Source organism: Rhea americana, unplaced genomic scaffold, assembly GCF_003343005.1.
Source record: "Rhea americana isolate MKP2758 unplaced genomic scaffold, rheAme1 scaffold_45, whole genome shotgun sequence".
NCBI lineage: Eukaryota > Metazoa > Chordata > Aves > Rheiformes > Rheidae > Rhea > Rhea americana.
In genome coordinates, this window is record NW_028186590.1 from 1,875,867 (window position 1) to 1,903,865 (window position 27,999).

General features: G+C 36.2%; 1 protein-coding gene across 1 annotated transcript in view; it reads left to right on the top strand.

The window, feature by feature from the left end:
* The window catches only part of SMAP1 (small ArfGAP 1), a 106,302-nt gene that overhangs the window by 76,914 nt on the left and 1,389 nt on the right, over window positions 1–27,999 (top strand). Inside the window, exons 7-10 of the mRNA XM_085316040.1 lie at window positions 12,451–12,535; window positions 20,619–20,746; window positions 25,140–25,308; window positions 25,929–26,257. Coding sequence (XP_085172166.1) covers window positions 12,451–12,535; window positions 20,619–20,746; window positions 25,140–25,308; window positions 25,929–26,257 — 711 coding nt within the window. The remainder of the gene's footprint in view (window positions 1–12,450; window positions 12,536–20,618; window positions 20,747–25,139; window positions 25,309–25,928; window positions 26,258–27,999) is intronic.

Below are 27,999 nucleotides of genomic sequence, written 5' to 3' on the forward strand. Positions count from 1 at the left end.
GAAGACTGAGGGGGGATCTTCTCAATGTGTACAAGTGCCTGAAGGGAGGGTGTCAAGGGGACGGGCACAAACTCTTTTCAGTTGACTCATGTGACCCGACAAGAGGCAATGGGCAGAAATTGAAGCACAGGAAGTTCCACCTGAGCGTGAGGGGGGGATTTCTTCCGGAGCACTGGCACAGGTTGCCCGGAGAGGTTGTGGAGTCTCCTTCTCTGGAGATACTCAAGGCCCACCTGGATGCAACCCTGTCTACCATGCTCTAGGTGACCCTGCTGAGCAGGGAGGTTGGACTAGCTGATCTCCAGAGGTCCCTTCCAACCTTACTGATTCCTGATTCTATAATTCTAGTGTTAACACCAGTCTAGGTCTTCGGGTGTTTTTTTTTTTTTGTTTGTTTGTTTTTTTTAATCTCCGTAGCAAACAGTGATTGCTAACTCTGAGCCTATGTTTTTTCTGAGCCTATGTTTTTTCTGGTATGGAATAAAAACTAAATCTTCCAGGTTTTAAGACCTTCCCTTCTTGCATTACTTCTGTGCTATTTAGCAGAAGCAGTCAACTTGAGTTCTGTGAGAAGCCTAGGCCTTTTTGCTCCTACCTCCTTTGCTTTTTTTTTTCCTGAGGATACCCAGTGGAGTTCTCTGCCTTTTAAAAACTGTTTCTTCTCTGAAGTCTCTACATTCAAAGAGGTTTTCATAGATTGTTACGGGTTACTGCTTTCTGCAGTCTCTTTACTAGTGCCTAAGTTACAGGATTTTTTTTCCTATACATTGTAGCTAAGAAATCCAAGTGCTTTTTGCAGTGCTATTTTTGTCAGAAGAATCAMGTTAAGGCCTAAATCATCTGAGATTTAGTTGCCCTCATTCTTGCTTTTAAACTCTTAAGCTCCATTACTACAGGGCTGCACATAGTCAGATATGCATCTGCACAGTTTTCCTTCTATAAGAGTTCCCTGGTGCTAGTTAAACTTGATTTCGCATTTCTCTGGCATTTTTATTGTGTTGTCTGAGATACAAACAAGGTACTTGTCACCAACCTGAGATATTCTAAGAAAGATGGAGTGAAAAATCTGCAATCATCACTTTCTTTTCTGCAGATATTATGCTGAGAGTCAGGAGAGGGCAAGCTGACTTTTTGGAAAATAAAGGAATAGGTAACACCAGAAGTAGGTCATGTAGCATCATGTTATGTATGTGAATTTAATAGGTGTGTGACCATCAGTCATGGTGAGATTGACTCTTCTTTTTTTCCTTGAATTTATTAAACAAGAGGTGCTTAGAAAGAAGTTGCCTATTAGAACAGAACCTTATGCCCTGTAGACAAATATGATCCATGCTGTACCATTATCTTTGTGGAGAGGAAAAAGGAAGATTGACCTARCAAAGCTTTCATTACTTTTCTTTTATCTGAAGAGGCAGCCAGTATCTTTTAATGAATATCCTCAAAAATAGTTGGCTGAACAAAATCAGATGACATACATTACTTAGGCTCTGGACTTTCTACAGCATGCAACTTGCATTTCAGGAGTTGATGTTCTTCGCCATTGCATCTCCTGCAGACTTGCCATCTCAGTCGCCAGAGGAAAATACGGCTGCCCATTCCCAGTAGTGGAGGTGTACTTTTGGATAAACAGATTCTAGTGTCGCATGTACTACAAAATTCTGGTACTCACATTTCGACATTCAAAATATTTCCCTTTTCTAGTGCTCTTTTCTTGCAACACTGATGAAGCTGTAAATCTGTTTCTRTGGGAGAGCTGAATGAGATGCGCTTCTAGTATGAGGCAGTAGGGCTTATTAAATTGTTTTAGCCCGTGTGTTGAGGTGGTGGTGAAAGTATGGTGAAGGGCTTGTTTGGGATATTCATATCCATTTTGCTAATAAATTAATTTTCCTCATACAAAACATCCTACTCTTAGTGCAACATTTTGTCCATTGTTATTTGCAAGACAAAGCTCAATGGTAAATATTCAGGAATCAGGTTCCTTTTCTCCATAGGTGAGATAACACACTTCACTAGTTAGCATCACTTAATCTTCTCTACTTTAATTCAGCTTGTTCTAAAGTGGTTTATCACACTAGACCCACATATTTGAAATAGAAACATTTGTACTCCTTTGGAGTTTAAACTGCTAGCAACTTTGTCTTCCACTGGTTTCTAGACTGAATTGAGTGCATTCAACTACTATTTTGAAGACATAAGGAAAAAATCGTAGACTTCTAGGACTTACGGTACTAACATTTTTGGTAGCCTGGGGATATGGAAAAATCTACTTCAGATGCAAGTTGTGTATTCAGTCATACCAGCTGTGTGTACTGAAAGTTTTGATTTACTATTAGTGGATTACCATAGCAGATTTAGGAAACTKCTGTCAAAGACTTTACGTGGTAGTATCTGACACTGTTAATAAGTGAAATTGTTCTTCAGYCCGTCCATTTCTTGCTCTGAGCAGGGCTTTTGCTAGAGGTTATTCTGTTCCTTTGAACATCAGGATTGATGTGTTCAGTTTACTCTGTTTCCAGATCCTAATAAGACTGAGAAGAGATTCTGGTTTGAGGACTACTGTAGTTTTGGTTTTAGAGGGAGCTGGARCTAGATGTGGGATGTTTCTCAGTATTGCTTCTGAGATCACTGAGGGTATCCATAGAAGTTCAGAAACATTTCCAAAGTCCCAGACGAATATATAAATCTCTGTAAAAGATGGTCTTCTGTAYTTCTTGGTAACCATTTCCAAAACTTTATGGCCAAATAGTGGTGAGAATGATTAGCTTCCTTTTAAGGGTTGTGTTATAGYAATATCAAGACTTAAAATAGCTTTCCAGGAAACTGTTTCTTGCTACTTAGTAGTTGGTTTCATAAATGTCTTACTACTCTTGTGTGTTTTGGTTCCTTTCCATTAGGACCTATGTAAAATAATGATGAGGTTGGTGGGTTACTTGGTATGTCTCTGTACCGCTTCTGACTTAAAACAGTTTGTAGTTGTGATCACTTCAAAAGGTGATCAGCAGGTAGGAAATCTCTAAACCAACAACCTGTGTGTGTAGTATGTCTCCTGCATTCAGTATTCATCTCGTCTTCGACTGAAGACTTATATAAGAGTCCCTGTAGTGTTCTTTATTTCATTTATTTATTTATTTATTTTTACACTAAGTAGTTGGGGATGAGATTCAGTTTACCATGAGCTGAATCATTCTCTGAGCTACACTGGTGGTAATGGAGCCTAGACAACAAGCTCRCTTGTAGAAAGAAACTTCAGTCTCGAACTGGATGTCACCCCAAACCTCCTCCTCTTAGCGAAAAGGTTTTGTGTCATGGTAAGGACCATGTATTCTCGTATTTGTTAGTTATTTTGTTTAAAAAATAACTTCATTAAATAGCCCGTGGGATTAACTGATATGATGAAAGTCTATATTGAGTGAGTGCATGCTGTTTTTCAAATCAAATAGTTACTAAGTTAAGAAGAATAGTTCAGAAAATGTGGTCATATCTTTTTTGGATTCTGCTGAGGTTTTTAGAGAGAAGATATGAAATACTAGTGGTGCCTACAGTTTCTGTTGCAAAGGCTTTTGATAATTTCAATTGTGCAGTACCTCTGGATGCTCAAGAATGTAATTTAGTAGCATAACAAGTCAGAAATCACTGATACATTCAAACACAGTTTAGATATTACCCTGTCAGATCATATTGTGCAAAGTTACAGATGCATGGGGCAGGGGAAAYGTGCTGCTTTTCCACTACAGCGTATTTTTACTGTAAAGGTGATGAGGAGCAGCAGGCAAATACAATTGCAGTATTTCACTTTGAACCTTCTGATTCAAAAAGGTAACTGTAAAACATTACTACTATGTCAATATTCACTAGTACTTTTGCTGTTGACATTTCCACAGGAATAAGTGCAGATTATTTAAAATAAGTTAATACTTTGTCCATAAARTTGATTACTTTATCATTTGTTTCTGTCAAATAAGATTATTGTTTGTTGTATAACTTTCTAAACCCATGTCTTTGCAAAAGACATTCCTGATAACAAAGGTTAGTCCTTGCATTTTATGATTTTTTAACATACGTTCAACATACATTTATAAAAACTACTGCAATGTTAATATCTTCATGGCATAGGATTATTTCTAGAGCATTGGCCCCTTAGTAAGCRTAACTTAGTTTAGATTCTTCCTATAGTCAAAAGAGAATATTGGAACATAGGATTAARAAGACTAATTATTCTCTGAAGACTTCCGTTTCTCTCCATGATTGCAGAAAGAGCACTGAGTGACTAGCTTACAGCTTTTAGACTCCTAAATTATTAAAGGTGATTGTAGGTTAAAAGTAGTTTTTAAGAAAAAAGAAGTCTCTGTAGAAAGATGCTTGTGTTTCATTCTTGCGATTCATTTTCAGCCTTATTTCAGTCTCACTGCATTCACTATACTGAATTACGCACTTTTTGTGTGTATTTTTGTAACAAATAAACATGTCAATTTTGATTAGAATAGAGCTTGCTGTTTTCAGTGTATTATCAAACTTGTAATATTGTAGCATTTTTGTGTAACCCAATTACTAGACTGACTATGTCGATCACATCCTAATCTTGGGAAATTCTCAGTTTCTGACTACAAGAGTTTGCATAATTGACAGAACAGCGTGTGCAGGTGATGGCTGTGTTCTTATATATAGTATGAGTGTATATAGTATCATAAAGGTTTTGTGGATGGTGGTTTGCAATCTTTGAGTTACATATCCAAACACATTCTGTTGTAACTTCTTAAATTTTATTTTGTATGTGTTTGCTATGCCTGCTCTTCTGCMAATTATTAAATAAATAAAGGTGACTCTATTTTCAGTTAGTCCAGCTGGCTCAGTCCTAAGAGTCAAGATTGTGGCTGGAGGAACAAATAATTACTAACTTGTGCTAGAATTAAAATGTTGTGATAAAGGCAGATGGTTTGTTATAGTTTGTGGAATATGGATTGGAGCTAGAGAAGATCTCAGATCTTTTCTTTCTCTGTGATGGCTTCTGTGAGTAGATCAGGAGGCATCTGGCATGTGTGTTTTGGTCCTTGTCTGATGCGGGGCAGTTTGCCCACTGAAGAGGGTCACCTGGGTACTTTTCTTTGCTGTTACTCTGGTGACCCGGTGTACAGAAATCCAARCTTGCATTCTTTTGCCCTTTTCCAGAAGTAATGGAGACTGGATTTGATGACCCAGATGGTTCTTTCCAGTACTGCAACTGGTCTACCAGCACAACATTGCCATAGTGACTAGGGTATACACAAGTGCTTGCTAGCATTGCTCAAATGATTCGTTAGTATTGTGGAAATCTCTTTTAAATTGATCTGACTACACAAGTGATGTGCAGTGCTTGAACTTAAAAGATGAACGCCGTTTTCAGCTGACAAGCTATTGCAGACTTTTCTTAATTTATATTTCAACTATTTTGATTTTTATATGGCTTAATTGTCTCAAGCTGCTCTTGGCAAATAGTTTGCAAAGTACATGGTATAAACTAGATTTAGTTCTCTTGTCTCTGTTGAAGAAATGTTTTTATTTACTATAAATGTGTTTTAGAAGAACATATAAGACAGTAAATTTCTAAAATCAACCCCGATTCTTGATGTGTGACTGGAGTAATTAACAGTGTTATTTACTGGTTTATTTGATTTYAACTAATTTGAGCAATTGTTTCATTTAGATTGAACCAGAATAGTTTCCCTAGTGTTATACTGAGAGCAGTGCATTGTAAGAATTTAATAAAATACAATATTGGTTTATATAAAATTGAACTTTTCCTTTTAAATTGAAACCAATCAGAGACATACTTTTTTTGTTCTTTTTTGGTTGTTTTTTTCTTGACTTATACTGGTATTCTTGCAACCCTATTTTTTGAATTAAATTTCAGATAACTACTGTTACTCTTTCCCTACTTATTTTGTGCAATAATGGGGAAAACCCAGCAATATAAAGTAAGTGTAGCTTGCAAGGTCTAAATTTACAAGTTACTTTTTCACAATGGAATGGAAAATTTTCTTGTTCCATGTCAATTGGAAAGTTAATATTCTAAAGTGATAAGCTTTTGCTCTTGTAAGAATGTAGTCAGAATTTGTACAAAATACAAGTCCAAATTGTGGGTTAAGTACACTTTTTATTTCACTTTTTTTTTTTTTTTTGGTAATTTCTCTGTCAAAAACTGATGGCCTGAAAAATGTTTTAAAATCATGGAGATGAAATGGTAGGAAAATGGGCAAGATTGAAGAGTGATTTTGATTAAATCGTACCAGATAGCTCTATGAATTACAAGCAGGCTAGCTGGTGCAGCTGCCACTAATGAAGACATCAGCTTAGTGTGAATCTAAGAAAATTACATTTCATAAAATTATTTAAGCAGACCCATTCACTTACGTGTTTAAAAAAATTACAGATGGCCTGATTTTATYCACAGATGACTGCTTTTTACAGTTGTTGAACATGAATTCTTTGTGATGGTTTATTAGCACAAAGCATTAAAGCTGACTAACTTGCAACATGAAGTTCTACAGCATATATAGTTTTGTCTGTTAAATCCAGGCCCATTGACTTCCAGGAAAAGTGCATGGAAATTTAGTGGTCATCCATATATTGCTGCATTAATTTCCATTTAATATAGACAGGCAAGAGATGATTCTTTGCATCTGTGGATGAAATGTTTTTCTCACTGGTCATTTTGATTTGTTAGAAAATGTTCACATTTTTTATGGGAAATGAGAAGTTCCTAACTGTTTTCAAATACAACTTTTTCCCCCCAGTATCGTTTAAGAAATAGCTGCTGTATAGGTATTAAAAGATGACTTACTCTTGTTACCTGAGGAATCTTGATGGATAAGATATTAATGCAATGTTACAAAATGCAATGTTTTTACTGTATTGTAGAGATGCAGTAGGCAGGATTTGGGTGTAGCTTGATTTGGGTGTAAAATTGGGAGTGAATTAAATGAGGGCAGAACTTGAAGAGGGAATTTTCCCATGGTAGCAGCTTCATCAATTTTAAGTGCACAACTACTTACATTTGTCTTGTGTACAGTTAATAAAATGCAACCTATACAAGTTATCCATATGATGAGATATTTTGATGATTAATATGCCTTCTAAATACTAAGCCAAAATTCAGGTATTTTATGAAGGAGCAGCACTTGTATTAATCTCCTGTGTATCACACAGTCTTTTCAGAAGAATAACAAAAGGAAATTTCAGTCAAGTAATGGAAGAAAAAACATTCTTACTGTTAGTACTTGACTTGCTGTACCACCAGCATGGCACACCTCTATGGATCCTCATAGCAACTGTTCTCTCTTTGCTTCAGTAGAAACCTAAAAAAAGCAAACTGGAAAATAATCAAGTATGGAGTATGCATATGGCATACTCCTGCAGAAGAGACTTGCACATAATTGCTGAAGCAGTCTTCAGAGCTGCTACTACAATACCTCTCATACAGAGCTCTAGGAAGAGGCTCCATTAGATACAGGTGATACTGGATGATTACTGATAAAGGAAAGGGTTTATGGCTACAGAGACATAATGACTATCCTGAGACAGTGTTTCTCTGTACTAATACCACAACAGCTAAGATAGATGAGCTCTTGAGAAATCAGTGTGTGATGCTGAGACTGACTTGCCCACAGACTGTGGAAGACTACTTTAGCCCCTTCCACTGAGTAAATAAACAGATTGCTAGGTTGCCTGAAAGTATGAAAAGCAAAAATGTCCAGCTAGAGTGAATAAAATAGCTTATAATTTTCATGTGGTGCATAATTTGAGAGAACAAGATACTTAGGTAAAAAGTTAGTAACTTTAGGATAAAAAAATAGTAAAGGACTATTACCACAGCTAGATACCATCTAACTGTGATTGCCAAAAATAAGGATGCCTGCATTGGATTTGAATGAGGAGTAAGTGCATCCCCATCCCCACCACTCTGATGAAGAGGTTTGCCTTATAGGTGAAAATACTTGCAAAAGGTTGCAAGTTTAAGTCTTTATTTATCTCCTTAAGTTGAGACAAGTAGATAGTATCTACTACCTGAGGGATAACTTAAAGGGGTTGTTGGGCCTACCTCAAAACAGAGGCTCAGTTTTTCTTAGGGCAGAAAATTCCAAGTCATGTTACTTAATAGGCTGATCATGTGGAAGGTACAGAAGAGCCCACTCCCTAGGAGTCTCTCCAACCCTTAGTTTCTTTCAGTGCTATTTACAAATAATCTATTTTTAGTAATCTTGGAATAGTTTAGAGCAGAGGACGTTGCTTGGTTTCAGTAGATATTCAAAGGGACAACAGCCTGAAATATATATTGCGGTGATTGTAAGTGACTGCTGCAAAAAACAGACATGCAAGTCCTGTACAGGATGGATGTTTTGAGGTTCTACTCTTTGAGAGAAGTGTTTCATAAGAACAAAGATGACCTTAAATGAGAAGCTGTTACGTATGACCTGAAGTAAATATGTACAGGAATTGCTCAAAATCATGTACTTTGCTTAAAAAGCAAAAACTCCCAAACCAAATGCATTGCTAAGCCAACCTAGAAGTTTGTCAGAAATGGTGGCCCCAGTAACCCTGAAGGCAAATGCACAAATACGTACCAATCCCCTTCTACTTGACTTCACTATAGCAGATTTTTAATGCTATTCTTAGTTTATCTGATGCTGCTTAGTTTCTGATTTTTATGTTAGCTTTTCCCAAAGGACTCAACAAAGGATAATTTGTCTAGTACTAGTGTCAATACTTGCTATGGTAGTCAGGCAGACTAGTAATAGAAACTGAGGTGAATCTTAATGCAGCTGAATTCACAAGCAGGTCTATATCATGGTATGAAATACTGCTACAAAATGCAGTGATTTTTAGATAAAGCACAACACTAAATTAAACATTAAGTTTAAGAAATGTCACTGCCTTCCTATGCAGTGTTTTGCCTGCCGCCCACTTCTCTGCTCACTAAGTGTGGAATATTTAGCTTTAACATCTCTAAAGATTGCCCTCTACRTAAAGCTTAGTCATGTATGAGTCCTACTAAAGCAAAACTACTAAAAATAAATTGGATATCAAATTTCTCTTTATGATTTGGAATAACATTTTCAAGTGGCTCTGGTGTGGCTTCCCCTTTTGTTCTTTTCTGAGACTTCTGTGACACCTTCTTGTCTGTACCAGAAAGGTAAAGGTTGGGAGGAACCTCTGGGGAGCTCCTGCTCCAGCCCCAGAAGTATGCCAGGAGCTGTGTGCCACAGCCTGCTTCCACAAGGAGCTGCTTTCCWTTGCACCTCCTTCAGGTGGACCACAGTGCAGTCAGGCAAAAAAAGATTCGTGAGGCTAAAGAGCAAAAAACAAGATCTTAAGAAATAGCACAGGGAAGGAGGTTTGTTTATGTATTCTTAAATTAAGAACAGTTGCATGCATGTGGTTAGTTCCAACTCAGTCCACAGCACCAGGCTTGCTTAATTTACACCTTAGTGCGGGTGACGTGAAGGAAGTCCCTCTCCGTCTCTGAATCACAGCAGAGCTTAGGCACTGAGCGATGCATCTTCTGAATTTGCACAAAACCCTTAATATATMGTCCACAACACCTTAGCCAGAAATGAAGGCACAATGAATTTTGAAATTGTTTCAGATTTGAAAGGAGAATCGAAAATTCCAGTAACTAGTGTGTGTTGTGGGCAGAGAATGATGGGAAACCAACTTACTAGCAGGTGAACTTCAGGGTAAGAGGATGTTGAGAGGAAATCTTTTTTCCCCAGCCCATCTGCTGAGTATTGCTTATTATGAACACTGCTATAAAGATGAACACTGGTAAATTGTTAGGTGACAAATGGCTTTTTACTTTTCTCAAACTGAAGGTTTATGGCATTGATGAAGACTGTCTAGTCAAAAAGGAGAAATTGTGACCAGTGCTTAAAGTAGAAAATCTCCATCAGAGAAGTGAATATGGTATTAATGTCTAAAAAATATTTGCTGTTGTAAAAAGCTTGAAAATAATTTTGAGATCTTACTAAGTGGAATTAATTACAAAATAACCTATGAAAATCTGTTATTTAGATTTTGGCAATGGGACACAATGGGGAAGAAATTGTTGATAAAGAAATACAGTACTAATATAGAAATCCTTGGGAATTATACCTTAAAGTACCTTTTAATTTAGAAAATTAATATTCCTATACCTTATGTCTTCAACCCTTTTCTTATTTAGAAGGTGTTGAAGCAGAAATATGGCAATATGAAGAATATCTGTTATTATCTGAAAGAAAATCCTTTTATGATAAAAATTACCTGCTTGAATTGTAAAAGTGCATTTGATTAGTATTGAAAAAATTCATTTGACAACACAGAGGACCTGAGTAGACTTTTTACTGTATTTTTAGCATAAGTAATTAGGTTTATTTGCTACAGTAATAAATGCATTACTAAACAAAAAAGAATGCCATTTTAATTCTGGCTGTTTAGTTCTTACTAATAAATGCAAAAGCAGTGTTTTGGTTAAACCAACCCTGTCAAACTTTAAAGTATTTCAAAGTTCTGCCTTCAGATAGTGACTGTAAACCTAATTGGAGTAATGAAAAATGTGCACATTTAGTGAAATTCTAACAGGTTTGCTTTTCAATTTCAAGAAATTGTTCTATGTTCAGAAATGTTAAGCTGTTTAAACAAAAAAGTTAGTGTTATGAAACCAAGCAATGTGTCAGAAATGCTTCTCTTTACAACTTCAGTGACCCATAGTGTTCCTTATAGCTGTCCAAGAAAGGCCAAACATACAAATTTTTGTGATAAATTATGTATCTTCGCTAGCATACTTGCTGTTGATTGGTTAATGTTCCTAGTAATAATTCAAATTATAAAAACATACTTTTTTCTTAAAACCAAATGTATTTATAAATTTTCTCTCTAATATTGAATAGCATATGAAATACATATAGTGCTCTTCAAATTGCGCACTCGAACATGAAAATTTAGTTATTATGTATATACAGTTGTCTTATGGTATAGTTTCAGGAAATCTGATTATGCTTTCCACCATGGAATACGTTTCCAGCAGGCAATCTCCCAAACAAACTTGTTCCTGAARAAAGCACCATTAGAGTAAATACAAGGCTTTTAAGCTAGAGTAAGCAAATATGACTTCGACAGACCTAAATTTAAGTGAGGGCTAGTTTGGGTGTGAAGYTACCTGTCTGGTATAACTACAGAAACGGAGCTCGGGTTATTGCAGGTATTTGGAGGTTTTCGGTGGCAGATTGCTCGAGTAAGCGGGGGGTCAGTAGCACGTCAGGTTCTGTTCACTCGAGCAGCCGTTGACTGCCCTTCGTTTTCTCACTGCCCCAGATAAGCACTAAGCTCATTACTCTTTATTCCTCGTTTGCAGGAGAGGGAAGTAAAGGATTACGTACCGAAAGAAACCTTCTAACCGTGCCCTGAAGCACGTTACAGAACTATAACATTTCCTGATACTAAATACTCCTTATTGAGGTTTAACAGTTTAGTGACTTTGCCAGATGGGGTGACTCTGCCAAAGCCATGTTACGCTAAAGGGGGGGCCGAACCGGGCTCCCGGGGTCCCAGCCCCGCAGGGCGCTGCTCCTCCCGCGGCTCCTCACCGGCACTAGGTGGTGGCTTTACTCACCGATGAGCCCCTCCACYTCAGCTAGGCGGGTTTTTGTGGTGACGATGGAGTAAGTGCAAACTGAGTGCGTACCAGAGAATACATTCGCAATGTCGCTGCTTTAGAGCAGTTTGCGTTCATTGAGATAGTTGAGGCTTTGATGGATTATGGTGATCAACCTGAGATTGCTATGAGAAAAAGAACTATAAATATAGTTACRAAAAGTCATTGTCCTAACCAGATTTCATGTTGATTCCACCTTACCTTTTGAAATCTCTAGGCAAGAAAAGACTGGAAAATCCTTTTCCCGAGGGGAGAAATAGTGTTATTTGCCTTAGATTTACAAAGAAAGGCCATGAACACAGATTGTGTCCATCGGTGCATAGCATCTATAAAGCTTGCAGTTTCTGCAGATAGTCTTTTCAGGAATGCTGAACAGTGGCAATAGTCTGTTTCTGTGTTTTTTAATTTAAACTTTTAAAAACTTTAAGATTTTTTTCTTTAAAGTAGCAAATTGTGTAGCTTGGATACTGAAATCAGTTGAGAGCTTGGATTACAGGCAGCTTTTTACCTAAAGCATGATATGCAGTGATCCAGTTTAGTATTTCCATTTATTTTTAACTTAGACTGGAAATTACATTATTTTAAAATTGATCGTACAAATTTTACTATACTGTATGTGCAACTTATCTCATTACAAATCTATTTATGATACACAAATACAGAAAAGGGCTTTTATTTCTGATACTGGGCAGAGATTTTAATGGGAATATTTTTTAAGTACTGCATGTTTTTCAGAAAGGTTACTTGCTTTTTTTTTCTCTCTCTCTCTCTCTCCTGCAAAGCCACAGAAGAAAGAGGATCAGCAATTAGAAGTTAAAGCAAGTCCAAAAAAGTCATCAGAACCCACTATTGATCTGTTGGGACTCGGTAAGCAATAAATCATTCTCTATTTTTCAATCAAAGACAAATCCATCATTTTGTACTTTAATGATTTTTTTTAATTTTCTTTATGCTTACTGATACTGCTAGCAGAGTTTGAAAACTGTAAGACTGAGTCTATGCAGCTGAAACTGTAAAGGAAAGGACTATGGGGATCTGTGTCTGTCCATACTTGTGCTTTGCTAAAGAGCGTAACAAGCTCCTGTGGGAAGGGGAGTTTCCGAAGGGATCTTCAAAGGGCTTGTGCGCTGCGGCATTTCGGTGTTACGGTGCAACTGTATTTGTACATGAAATGCTGGGGTTGTCTGAGTTGTATTTCACTACAATGTTATTTCATAAAATACCTATACTAAAAGAAGAGTAATATGTTTGTGGGTGGCAGCTAACTGGTATCTTTTAAAACTTAAGAGGTAAACAATACATAAACATATTGGGCTTCTTGGTATGAACTGGCTGTGACAAACATTCATTTTTATCTAATGTACCTTTTGTTTTCTTCACTGAGAAGTAACAGTGTATTTGTCTTGTAAATACATAGTTTTGGACTCAAATCATTTAACTTATACTGTTTGCATATACCATTATATTCTTTAAGTTTTTTCTCTGCTTGTTAAAGGCCATATTTATAAATTCCATGTTTCATTTCTTTACTATAATACACTAGGTTCCCATTGAATAGAATATAAAAACTTACAATGCATCCGTGAAAAGGAAGTATTACAGTAACTATTTCTAATCTCTTTTACTGTTCAGTTTTAGGAGGACTTTCTGAGAATTGTGTGTGGATATCAGAATATTCAATTTATATCTTTATATCAATATACTGGTTATTCTTAAATTTCCCTGTTTTTTTTGAGGATATTGGAGGAAGCTGATAAATCTTTTAACATACTTCAGATGAGAAGAACAATTACAAACTTGAATTTTGTAGAAAACCTTTTTTAACTTTTGAGTTTAGATAAAGTATRAATAATATTGCAGCAAAGCAAAAACTGTTTTCCCTGTTTTAGAATTCACACTGACATTTAAAATACAGGCTTCTTTTCTCTTTGGATATAGAAGCATGTAAAATACTATCATTTTTGTACCATTTATGTATATATGTAGTCTACATCCTATCCCAACTAATCTGCTGCAAATGGGCAGGCAAATCTTAATTAACACAGTAGAAATTAGATTATGGATATAGAATGAACCTGTTAAGAAAAACAATGGACTTGATGGAAAGCTTGTCCTCCTTTATTTTCCTTTACTATCCCAACAATCTAATTAAGAAATAAAATGTGATCGCTGTATGCTTCTGAGATTGTCAGATAATATATGGTAATATATGGTAATATATGGTTTTATGATATGATAATGGCTCAGACTCTTGACTATAATAGGCTAACTTAATATTTTATGTGAAATAGAATATTGAAATTGGTCTTCAACAACTATGCTTTTTCAGTTAAAAAAAAAAGCATAGTGAGATACAGAACAGGAGGAGTTTAGTATGTATTGTAGCAAAGAATGATTTTAGAGGAAGGYGTTTTTAAAGATCTTCTAAATAAATGGAAATGCAGTGCAGTAAGCTGGTATCAATTGGAGTCCATTGAGCTGCAGAAGAGAAGTATATCGATGAAAGTGTATTTCATTTGGAGAGTTTTCTAATGAAATCCTGCAGTAGACTACCTGTTCGTAATTTATTGATTCAGATACTATTAAAAGAAAGACCACTGCAATATATTTATCATATCAAACAGTATTAAAGTGGATATGATTCTGTAGCTTATTCTGCATATTGAGTGGACACATTTCTAATGGTAATGATTCATTCTCTTAGGACTCGATTTCTGCAAATGAAGCCCAGGAGTAGTTTTCACTGTGGCAAATTGGAATCACTTGCTGTAGCAGATCAAGTAATTTTAATGGATTGTAATTCATGCTAGAAGAATTTTGGCTTTCAAACCAACCTAACCTCTTGCAAGATGTGGTTGCTTGGTGTGTGGAGTTTATTTTGTTTTTATTGTTGTTGGTTTTGCATAAACCTCAGTGCTAGATACACCTCTGGGTTCTTGCTGGTTTTGTCTCCGCTGGATTTTTAACAGCAAACTCTTGTCAGAATAAGGAAAAAGTGCTGTGAAATAGGACTTAAACTTAGGAAACTRTTGGCAGTTGTAGCTAAAAAGGGTAATTTTCTAAAAATAAATTGGGTTTTCCCATTCTTTACAGAAGATGAAGTTCTCAAGTTAATATGCCTAGGCAAATAGTATCTTTAAATCCTGTAATAGCAGAAGAGGCACGATATCCTTACTGCCTGTATTATCCTGTTTGTGATTCTTCTGAGCCTTCTTAAATGGATTCATGTTGTTCCCTTGACTCCTTGTTCAAGGGAATTTATTGTTAAGATAGTGCTTGGATATTGTTTTTTTAGCTGAACTAATTTCTCTGAATAACTTCSCTGTTCGATTCTTGATAGCCCCTCTACATAAGCACGTTGGCCTCTTGTTGGAAGAGCGCATTTTAATTCAGTAATCCACYCACTTTAAACAGTGGGGAAACTGAATTTGCAAGTTGAATCTTTTGTTCTTACCAGGTAACTCCAAATTCCTTCCCTTGCTTTCCAAGCTATGAGAAATTACAGCCTATTTCTGCAGTGTGAAACTGAAACTGTTTTTTTAATGATCCCTACAATTAGTTGGATCTTGACCACACTAAAAAAAGTGTCCTATAGAAAATGTTACGACATGCAGTTAATGCTCAGATCTTTAATATGGGTTTTATACTGTTAATTTTTAATAGGGAATTACATGCAGCACTTTGCAGTTTGAATGTCACAGCATGTAGACCAAAGTTCTTCAGTACTTTGGTCATTATCACTGCTATCTATTCCTGTTGGTGTTAATTTTGCATTCTGTGTTGCTTGATATTTAGGGGTTTCCTCTTACCAGTTGGATGTCTTCACTTATGCCAGATTGATGCAAGTAAAGTTTTGTTAAAATATTTATAAAAATATCTTGATAGCTGATGGGAATGTATCTTTTCTTGGAAAATTATATGGATGGTTTTGGATTAAGAAGTGTTGCTTAGAAGTTATTTCAGCATTACATGAATATAGAAAAAAATGAGAAGTTAATATTTTTAACATACATTATCTTAACTGAATTACCAGAAAAGGGGAAAAATACGTTTTACATGTTCTGCATCATTTACCATATTCAAATGTGCCATTAATTAAGCAGATAATTGTGCATTCTGAAATAATYATTGTAGTAAATTATAATGAATGGCCAGGAGAAAAGGCTGAGAATTTATTATGGTGTTTTACTTCATGTTTATTTTAAGAAGCTCTTGGTTATACCATAAGTAAATTATTGTGTGTGGAGGGGAAAGGTTTAATACAACAAAGTGGGGAATGGCCATATTGTAGAGGTGAAAGGGAAACTATGGTTAAATGAATGTGAGGGTGTGGGACATCGATCTGGCACGGCTGGAGGCGAAGTATGGCGTGCTAAAAGYTGCTTAGCTGCTTGGGGGGATATTCTGAGAAGGAAGAGTAAGTTTTGAGAGCTAAATCATAGCATGAGATGTAGCTGAATGGTGCATATCTGAGAAATGTACTTCTGTCAGTATTATCTGGTAAGTACTAAAGCAGTAGCATTGGTCTTATGTTGGGAAGCTGCATTTATGAAATAAAAACATTTACCGATGTATAAATATCATGTATGTGTATATAGATATAATAGATACATAATAACATTTACAGCAATGCTGCTTTGTTAAGGTTATGCTCAGATAAGCAATATGTCTACCTGCAAGGAAAATAGCTGCAACCATTTGAGGCATAAAACACTGTTAGCTCTCTGGCTTTCCAAATCTGATTTGGAGTATTTTCTAGAAACAGATTCCCAAATAATGCTTTATTGCTTCCTGCAAAGGCTTCAGTAATGCAGTGAATAATTCCAACAACATTTGGTACAAACTGTATTTTTATCTTTGTCTCAAGTTTTATTTAATGTATGCAACTCTTCCTTTTGTTCTAGTAATTTAGTGTAATGAATAATTATATACACCCAATTCAAGATCATATTCTCTCCCTCTGTTGGAAGTCTTAGTATAGTTTTAATAAATATGTATATAAAAAAATGTATGGTGGATTAGTAACAAATTTTGTATAAATAGTTTGCCCAATAGAAAATACAGATTTCAGAAACGTAATGCAAAGTTTAAGAATAGGTCTTTTTTCTTGTTATTTCTCTTTCTTGCTGGTCCTTTGAAACTCTCCTGTAGGTCGTTCTCACTGATGGCACAGATAAATACAGCAAATACCAATGCTGTATGTGAAAGCTTTCATAACAAAAGGCAATACCGAAGTAGGAATTACAATGTCAGGTACTAAGAAAATATATATAGAGAAAAACATTATAAGTGTAACCTTGACTAGCACCCTTCCCTCACTACAGTGTCCTGGTAAACAGCTTCTGTTCCTACTAAAAAAATTTGTGTAAGACTTTCTAATCTGAAAACACAAGCAGCATCTGTTGTTGCAGAAGATGGCAGTCAAATGTGATCTGTTGTATTGTCATAAATGTAAACAGAGAAGGAATAGCAGATGGATCTTTTGGTCTGATATCTAATAAATGTCTGTTGCGAGACCATAGCTTAGGAACAGCAATGAAAAACATAAATAACATCTGTTTATTTTCCACGTTACCTTCTCTGACCGAGCACGAAAGCCGTGCCTCGCGCGCGCCCTCGCTGCAGCGCTGCTGCCACGTCTCATGCTTCGTTCTTAGCTACCGATGCGTTTCCCGGACGAGCGATGGGAGCGCGGCTGATTAAAAGGAAGTCGTTTCGTAGTAGTTTGGTGAGGATCCCCTTAGCAYGACATTTCTTGCTTAAAACTGTAGGTTTCTCAAAATATTTAGAAAAGCCGATGTAGCTTCATTTGGTGTTTTGAGGCAATGTGTAAAATCAGTCGTGTTTCCTTGTATCAGACACCCAGCACCTCTTCTTCTCGGCTGCTAGTGCTAGGCAGCAAAAGTTGTTTGAACCGTGCTGCACTTAGAGTGACTTAGAGCTGAGCTGGAGCATCGTCCTTAGACGACAGCAGCATTTTAAAAGGAGGAGGGAAAGCAGGAAATGCTTTCTAATCAGTGCCCTGGCATGTCGAAGGTGAAAATGATCCATAATCTCCATAAACACGTGTGAAGTATTGTTTTGAAATACAACTTTGTGTATGTGTGCAAATATAAGCTTAAATTATACATTAACATTGCAACAAGTAATAAACAGGAAGTGAAAATACTGTTAGATTTCTTCCATATTCTGAATYTGAGCTTTTTCTGGCATCTTTTAATTTCATGTTGAGGGAGAAATGCTTTAAGAGTAGCTTTTTAATAGCTATAAATATTCCCACCATTACTTTTTTKAGGAAATAAGTAAGACAGGGTCTCCTGTAAATATTATTCATACRAATTTAAAATTTGTGTTGTAAACAGTAATTCAAAATGGCTAGTTTCTGCACCTGTAAGCTAAAAATACACATTTCTCTGGCTGTAAAATTCACTAAGATATCAAAAGTATGTACATTATCAAATCAAACTCCTAGAGAATACCTATAACAAAAGGCTTTGGACCCATCTAGCAAAAACCTGGCTTTTCATAGTACTTATTTATAAGCAACTTATTAAACACTTGAAAAGTATTATATTCAGGGAAACTGAACCACTTTGGAATATGAGATGAGGTTTTGGGGTTTTTGGGTTTTTTTTGAAATACATGTCCAAGGCATAGAGGTTATCATGTCTACTGTAAGAGAAAAATCAGTTATGCTTGGAGGGTGCTAACTTATAACCTTTAAAGACTTTTGTGTCAAGTTTTCAAAGATATATAGCAAATATTTTAACAGTGTTTATCTTTAAAAATAAATATGGAAATAAGTGCTTTCRTGCAAGGCAGCCAAATTTGGGTGGCCTTCCACGGGGAGGCAGACTGAAACGAGAAGGCATCTCTGGACGGTGATCTTGCGAGCAGGTTGCTCCCGAACGGCGAGTCCTCTCCCGTGAGTTAGTGGCCGAAACCTCGTCCCGTCAGCTCCTACGGTTGCCTCAGTGAAGCAGTTTCCAGCCTGATGAAGTGACGGGTGCTGCTTTGGGGCTTCTTACTGATTCTGCTTTCTGCCGCTTTGTGCCAGCGTCTTCGGTTGCCGGGAAGCGTAGCTGCCAGCTGGCCGAACAGCAGTGAGTTTGTACGCGACAGAATAAAATGATGAAAAATGATAATATTTCACATAAGGTGACAAAAGCTGCTGGAGGCTGCTTTTTGTGCCCCTCGATAAAAAAGTAGGGGAGAGCAAAGGGAGATGTTATTTTTAAGGAATAAACTTACTCAAGTTGTACAATTTTAAATAAGTATTGGATACTTCCTATGATTTGATTTTAATTAATATTGTGTCTCACCAGTGCTCTAATTAGACAACTTCTCTGTACTTAAGAGAGTTCTAGAAAATACTGATAAAAGGAAACCTCACATCTGCCAGTCTACCTTGTACACTTCTCTGTGTAGTAACGCATACCTTTCATGTTATCTCTAATGTACATTAATTGTTTTTGAATGTCCTTGATGCTTTTAAAAGCTTAAAAGTGGTGTTCTGTATTCTCTTTTAAAATTTGGAATATATTACAGTGTTGGTTTGTAATTGTATGTTGGCACTTGATGATGAAGTTAGCTGCCTTTGGGTAATTGTGTGACACAAGAAAAAAAATCCCCCAGTTAGGATGGTAAATAAGTTAAAATTTGATTTACAGAAACTAATACTTATGCTGAATAAAGAAATACAGATAATGTGACTACAACATGTGAAACTGGGAGAAGGAAATTTGTTCTTTAAATATGTTAAAGAATTAAGTAAAAAAGAGTTTTAAAATACTAGTAATACCTTAGCACTGAATAAAATTCAGTATACTGTATTTCAGTGATCCTACTAATACGTAAACAACCATGCTACTTGGTATGACTTTCTTTGGGTTGGAGGGACAGTTTTGACTTAATTCAGCCAAATAAATTTGACGTTTGCAGTGAGTATTGGATACTTTAAAAAACAAACTTTTTATTTTGCCTAAAAAAGCTGCCTTAAGTTTACCGTTAACATTGTGCAGCCATCATAATGTTCAGCAGAATCTTTACTTTGTATTTGTTGAGTGCTGTGTAGTACCAACCTACTTGTGATAAACTTTAAGAATTGACTAATAAATGTTACTGATTCTACTTTTTCTTGGACAGCTTAAAATCAAATGAGAATGAGCACTGGTTATTCTATTCATCAAACACATTTTGCAGTATTCTTGTACCTACATCTTGTTGAATATTTTCTTGCAATTCTACTTAAAACCATAATCCTTCAGCCTTTTCGTGTCCCACATGTATTCATTTTCACCTAGATCACTAAATATATTCATGCATTCAAACGGTTACAAGTGCAAAGGCTGTGGAAGGTTTTAATGGTACAGAGCAAGAGCTATAGCTATTAATTAGCCCTCTGTGCTTAATAGTGGTTTTCATGTGAAGCTATAAATGAGGCAGGTGCAAAGTACTTCTGAAAAAGTGGATGGGTGGCTTCATTCTACTATGAACTTTAATTATGTATCCTTGAGCAAAATTAGCATATTATGAATAAGTTCATGCATTCTAAAATACAAATTTTTATTTAAAAAACCTGAGTATATTTTGTCTGATATGTACTACCAAGTTGGGGCTTTCTTGATAAGATGTCTGTTTAAATTGTCACTTAAAATAATACTTGTATGCTTGACGAAAACACTTGGAAGAAGTGAGTAATGTGTTCTGRTAAAGTGGCATTGCTGTCCTTGAAGTCTTCAAGTGGTGTCTTGTTTCTGAAGCACACTATCATCATGTTTTCATGGAGAGAAGCCATTACAAAATCTGAACAACCTGAAAAATGTCTAAAATCTCTGACATCAAGTATAACTTTGGGTGGGTGGGTAGGGTAGGCATCCTTAAGTATTCTCACCGTGTTGAAACACTTAACAATTTGCAATTTAATATGTGAATCYGTTGTCTTTTTAAGATGGTCCATCTGAAGCATCTGTTACAAATGGAGGCACTACTACTGTTACAACTTTGAACGATGACCTGGATATCTTCGGTCCAATGATCTCTAACCCCTTACCAGTAGCTGCTGTATCCCCTGCTCAGGTAAATTTTGTATACGCGCACACAGCTRTGTGTGTATATATATGAATATACACACGTATACATAAATATATGTACACATGCACACACTTAGGTATACGAGCATGCATGCTTTCCTTCAACAAATTGTTCACGTGGAGATTCACCCAGGAGGAATGCGTACTTCTGAGCACTCAAGGCTGGAGACTTTCTCAGCTGTAATGGCACATTTTTCTCACCTCTTCCAGCTTCCCTGCTGCTTGGATATTAGCATTATGAGACTGTCTTCTGATTCCTCTTAATTATCTGGCTAAATTGGGCTCTGTCTTACCTTGTTGATGGTAGTCATCGTTTCTTTTAATTTGTACTCTTCATTTTTGTTCTRTTTTTAATAGGTAATGCTGAATTTATTTTTCACTTGCTGTTCGTAGATTATTGGGCTTTAAGTCAAACTTAAGTGCTTTGTAATGCTTTGATATTTATGAAAGGCTGTACCAGATGCTTCTGACCGAGCTGCTAAAAATTTGGGATCTCAAGCTCCATACTAAAAATCGAGACGGATGTCAAGGAAAAAAGACTACTGCTTCCTGGGCTGATCTGTCTTCGTCTCTCCTTAGAGCTTAYGCATCTTTCCTTCCTCAGGGAGAGGCAGCGTGCCCCTCTCTCACTCTTGTGCTAGCTTGGAAGAGCCCCATGGACTGGCCTGCTGTGGCTGACTGAAGCAGCTTTGGGACACCTAGAGAAACGCATAAAGCTGCAGCTGCTTCATGGCAGCTTTCAAAGAACGAGCCGCTGGTGCTCGGCGCGGCTGGCGCAGCTTCTGACGCGCGGCGCGCGCGTGCCGGCTTCCTCGCCCGCAGCGGTTTCTGAGAGGGCTGCTTTGGAGGAATGTGAAGCTGCCCTTGCCATCTCTAGGGCCCTTCTAGGGTAACGTGGGGGCTTATTTTTGGCAGAAGCTTTTTGTTGCACTCCGCCTCAAGCGGGCTGGGCTGTTTGTGTTCTGGAATGTGTAGCTTGGAGCCTGCGGCCTGTGCTTGCTCCTCCACATCCAGCAGTTTGGATAATATCTGACATGAAAGGGATGACGATGGAAAGTAATTCCAGTGATTTTCTAGATGGTACATTAGTATAAATAATTTACTAAGTTTTATTCCCGTTTTACTGTCTCAACTTCCTTGGCAACGTTTTTACTGATTACTTTTCATTTTTTCATTGAAACAAATCCTGACCTCGCTGAACTAAATAATCTGCCATTGAATAACATTTAAAGGTTTAAACTCGTAGATCATCCACAGTGTTCTTACAAAAGATGTGGTTACTGTGTAAGTATTTAGAAGCCTTTTTGTTTGAACTTGTCTAGCTATGGAGATTGCAGTGTGGYGGACAAATTCTGGGTCTTTTCTTTCAACTCATTCCGTGTTCAAGGTGTTCTTGTAGCATTGATTTCTGTATCTTTCACAAAATACATTTTTCTTAAACCGCCACACAGTATCATAAAWGAAAACCTAATTTTTCAGGATTAAGTTCAAGGGCAATGTGAGTGGTTTATTTTTGGACTGCTGTGGCTGCCATRGACCAACTTTAATATCAAGAATGCCATGATCTTTATCCACTATTTTGCAGTGTGTTGGGAATTTAAATCAAAATCAAAATATTCTGATTTTAGTCTCAGATATTACTTTAAACTTCYGTTTGTCAGCCATGTGTAATTGTGCTGTCAGATGGTAAGTGTAAAGTGATGGATTCAGCTACAATATTTGTGGGCCTGATACATCTGAMCAMTATTTCACAGTGAAAATTTCCTTTGTTTAGGTATTACCGCTTACAGGTAATACGTAAGGTAGCAATGACAAGYTATTCCTGCTCAAATAGGAACCATTTTTCAGATAACTAGCAAATAGTTCTTAGAAATTCCACTACACTAATGTCRCCATGCAGCTCRTGAGTACTATTCCCCGACCACCTGCAGCGCGTTCCGTTTTGCCGTAATGACTGTTTGAGAACAGTGCCCGCAGTGCTTCTTAAAGGCATGCTTTTATGGAGGTCTTGGATAACATGAGGATGTTAATGTGTGAAAATCATGTCAAAGGTGTGGGAGGTTTGGGGGTTTGGGTTTTTTTTGGTTTTTAATTTTTACTTGAATGCTGCCTGCCATTTTCTTGCCATGTTTTGTGTTACCTTCTATTTTGTAGCTGATGATCACTTGAGGGAGTGCTTGTTCAGTGCCTTTGGCTCTTTCAGAATCTTCCAAAAAGGAACTGAATGAACAGACATTAAATGAACATTTAATCTCATGACATAATCATAGTAGGAGCTGACCAGTCCCCAGGTCCTCAGCTCTCCCTTCTGTATATGAATGCAGTGATTTCTTTTAATTTCACTAAAGCACTTATAGGTGAGTATTTCACAGATCTGGAGACACTCTAAACTGTGGTTCATCTCAGATAAGTGTTTCTCTCTTATCTCTGGTACTTCCACTACTTGAATGTATTTCTCCAGTCTACTGAGCATGTCTGTTGTACAGAGGTTGCCTTATGCTGACGCAGTAATAAGCCTATACAAACATAGGTGCACATATGATAAAAACCAACGCTATTGTTTAGTATGGACTTTTATCTGGATATTTTTCTAAGTCTAGCTCTGGCATTGTCAAAAACTGGTTATGYCACCCTGACAAATGACCGTCTCAGATTGAGAAGGCTCCTGCTCCCTGTCATGACACTTTTTGATTTTGCTTTGCAATCAGAAATTTGTGTCAGTAAGAAGCTTGAGGCAGTAGCTTTATTAATATGTACAGAAGGAAKTTGCTAGCTTACATGTTGGCCAGAGAGGTTTCACATGAGGTGAAAACAATTTCTGGTCTTCTCCAATCTACCTTCCTATTTGTACTGCAACATCCTACCTTTTTTTTTGTTTACTAAGGTCTAATGACTCTGTTCTGAATTGAATATTGTATAAATACAGGGTTTTCCACTGCCACAGAGTTCTTGCTCTTTTCCTCTTTCCCTTCCACCATAGTTTTAGATACTTTCCTGAGCCAGCTACCATCTAAATTATGCAGTTGGTCCTCGTAATAGTTTCTGACTAGTTTCGCTGGTACTATAATTATTTCTGTAATTATTTTTTCTCTAATTTATAACACTACTTTATTCTATGGGTTTTTATCACTTCAGCAATCAGATCTGTTTTTTCTGAAAACATATGTGGCATGTTTGTATTGCAATGCTTGTAGAATCCAGTATGAATAGAGCGGATTGGTCAGCAACTTGCCACTAAAAATAGGGAAAGTTCTGAAGTTGCTGCTTTAAGCAGAAATCTAGGTGTGTTATAGTATTTGCTTGTTTTGTAGTGGCTTCTTGTCCATCCCATAAACATTGGTATGGGATAAAAGTAAAATGGTGGGCCTGATTGCAGATCCAGTCCCTTTAATGCAGTAGTACGAATAGTTATTTTTCATTGCTTGCTTAAAAGGACTGAAAWTTGAATATGTTCTGGTATTAGGTAGATGTATGCTAAASGTTTGGAGATCRCTTAGCCAGACTAAAATACGGCCATAACTTAGGCATGCGTTGTAATYCTGGCTCTTTCTCAATGCCTGTACAGTTCCTGCATTGGAAATTCCACTGGTAACAGAACAGAAGTAGTACGTGAACACAGTGTRTTGCCTAGTCACCTAAGCAAGCTCCCATATGGAATTATATATGTATTAGTAGCAAAATAATACAATTGAAAGACACATGGATGTAATTTGTTTATAAAATGCTTGTTGCAAGGACAATAAAAAGCCTGATGGCTTGAGTGCATCTTAGTTTTTCAGTGCTGGACTATAGTAAATGTTAGATAACAGTGCTTTCATAGTAAATCAAATGTACTTAGACAATCATAAGGCAATTAGAAACAATGTATTTAAGAARTTATGTTAAATAGATCAACTAAAATATTACTTTGCCTTTTCTCTGAAAATACTATTGTCTTAGTTGAAGTAGTATATTCCAAAACACTGAATCTTTTGTATTAGCTCCTCCAATTTCTTTTGTCTATGAGAGGATTAATGAGATGTGAATTACAATCTTCTTACTGGTTTCCTAATTATTTTTCATAATCTAACTACAGCTCATGATTTATGCTGCCCAATGATGAAAAATGTAGGCATAAGAACTGAATAACTTACACATACAAGCACTGGAGTATGGTCAGGGTTTTGGTTTTGCTTGTTTCGTAGCCTCGTTCTACGTCTTCATTCCAGAACAAATGGATTTTTGGTGATACTACGTCTTCTAAAACATTCATTTMCTTTAAGTCCGATAACTAAACTGCTTTTAATTTAGTTCAGGAATGAGAATGTGCAGTAAATATTTAATGTAACATGACTTCTGCTGGTTTCACTCAGTAGTCTCTTTTGACCTTAATTTCCCAGAGCACTTCCACTAAACCAACAGCTGCCACCTTATCTGCTACGTCTGGGGATCTTGATCTATTCACTGAGCAAACAACAAAATCAGAAGAGTCAGCAAAGAAACAACTCTCCAAAGACTCCATCTTATCACTGTATGGCACAGGAACCATGCAGCAGCAAAATGCTCCAGGTAAATAATGTTTTTAATGTATCTAATATCCTATTTTAAGCTTTATTTAYAATACAGCTGTTATTTCCTAACAGTGTGAAACTGCATTTACATATATTGAAATAAACTTTATTTCAGCCATTTATTAAAAAAAATGAGGAAATTATGGAAACATAACGCCAAGACTAAAGAAAAACTAGTATGTGATTTTAATTCATTTACAGTTGTTCTAAATATCAGACACACAATTTACTGAAAATATTTCTGAATTCAGCTTCTGCTGTCGAATTAATTGCTTAACGTGCAAGTTTCCTCTGTGTAAACAGCAGGCTGCCAGCACACTATGGAGTTGTCATGTGTTTATCTTAGCTATGTTGATATGAAACTAGAGACTTCCAGTAGTATGATTAAAAGATTCCAGTTTGTAAAAGTTTTGTCAAACTCTTTTTTAGTAGTTAACCTATGATAAGCAAGTCCCTTTCCTTTGAGAGATTTTAAGCAATTTCTTAGTTTTGCCAGATGATGGATATAACTGGACAAAATTATGCTTTAGAATTGCTTTGGTGTATACTTTAAGCTTAAGGGGATGAGGGAGGGTATCACAAAACACTTTTGCTGTAATCTTCCTCTTCCTGATACAGGTATGTTCATGGGATCGTCTTCTATACCATTTACCACACAGCAGTCAACTCATTTTCAAGGTTTTCCAGCCATGGGAGTTCCTGTGCCTGCAGCAACTGGAATGATGGGAAACATGATGGGACAATCGGTGCCAGTCATGGGACAGAACACAGGTGTGATGGTAGGAATGGGAATGCCCAATGGATTTACTGGTACTGCACAAACTGGTGTGATGGGACTTCCTCAAAACGTCGTTGGACCTCAAGGAGGAATGGTGGGACAAATGGTCACGCCACAAAATAAGTACGGTTTGCAACAAAATCAACAAGCTCAATGGAATCTCTCTCAGGTAAAGACTTACTATTCCCAAATACAAATGCTTTAAAAAGGATGCTGCTTTTCAGATACTAAATGTTTGGTTGTAAGAAGAAAGTTGCAGCAGGGTTTAGTTACAGATTGTTGGACTATGAATTGTTCAGGTATGCAGCGGGGATGGGAGGGGAACAGAGAAGAGTTTAATTTAAAGATAATGAATTGGTAAATTTTATTCTGTATTTATATAGACAGACCAAACTCAGRTCTGTGCTGAGGTAGCTGGTCTCATCCTGACATCTGAACAAGCCAGGAAGAAACTGGCTTAGATGCAGTTATGCAGTACTGAATACTGTAAATACAGTGTTACAACTAAAAGCAGAATTTAATTACTAAAGGTTAGTCATTAACAATTAATACTTTCAACAAGCTTCAAGATAAATTTCAGAGGAATGTGCACATTTATCTCCTGTAAATGAATAATAGATTAATATAAGCAAATTATCTGTAGTGTTCCTATGCTGTTTTTTATTTTTTAAAACATATTTAAAGGGTTATCTAAATGTGTTAATATGCAATTAGTACTATATTTGTACTTTACTCAATAGAACATCTTGAAATCAGATTTTTGAGACATTATTTTAAATGATGTCTCTTATTTTGAATGGTTCCATTGAAGAGTTCATTATGGATGATAGMAACTAAATTTTCTGTAATATTCTTTGAATTAGAAAAATCATATAGTAATTATATGCTGCTTACTGCAGTACTCTACGAAGTGAACCTTAAAGGATTATTTAGATTTAATTAAAAGGCTTATYTGGATTTAATTATGTTAATTTTTACTATTCTGTTCAGTTCTGCATTGTGAACATTTATGAAAGTAAGCAGCATTTCTTAAACGGATAAAATAGCCCCTATTTGAATATAGGGTCTGTCATCCTGCTTTCAGAAGTCATCTAGTTTTATAATTTTTAAAAAGAGAATTTCAAAATGTCAGAAGGAAAAAAAAATGTAGAATTAATATTAACAACTTTTTTATATATCTAACTTTAAAAAGACTTATATGAACTCTAAAAYAGAATTTTCATCTGCTTTCTTCAATTTTCATGGTTTTTGCGGATACACCCGTGGAAGCGCACAGTACTGAATTTTACCCTGAAATACTAGTTTGCAATTCATTTAACAACTTATTTTCACCAGTGATTTGCAATTTCATTTTGAAATCTGGTATTGTTAGTCTTGTTTACATGAACTCTGACTTTYACCTAATGTTATCTCTAATTTGCTTATAATGTTCCTAATCCAATATTCCTGTTCATAAACTGATTTTTAATTTCACCAAATGCTCTTCTGCTCTCTAACACTAGAGAGGGGATATCTTTACTCTGTGTATGTTTTACTGTGCCTAGGCTTTTGGCTTGCCAGCAAGTGTGTAGTACTGGAAAGGTACTGAGGAGCTGTTATTTTAAGAACATTTTTACATAGAGCACTGAAAATTAAAATGAATGATTAGTATTTGGAGACAGTAGAAGTATTTTTTAAACCTTCCTAAAAAGGAATAACCTGAATTTTGAACTCATCAATTTCTTAAATCTTTAACTAGATGTATTTTTTTTTAATTTAATATGAATAATTTCACTTCTATTTTAAAGAAATACAGTATCTGAGTAAATTTTAGTCTTTAGCAAAAATGCTTATTTTTAGATAATACTGAAGTTCTAAAATGTCTTGTTCTTTRATGATAAGTGGACAATTTATTAAGTTTTGATAAAGATT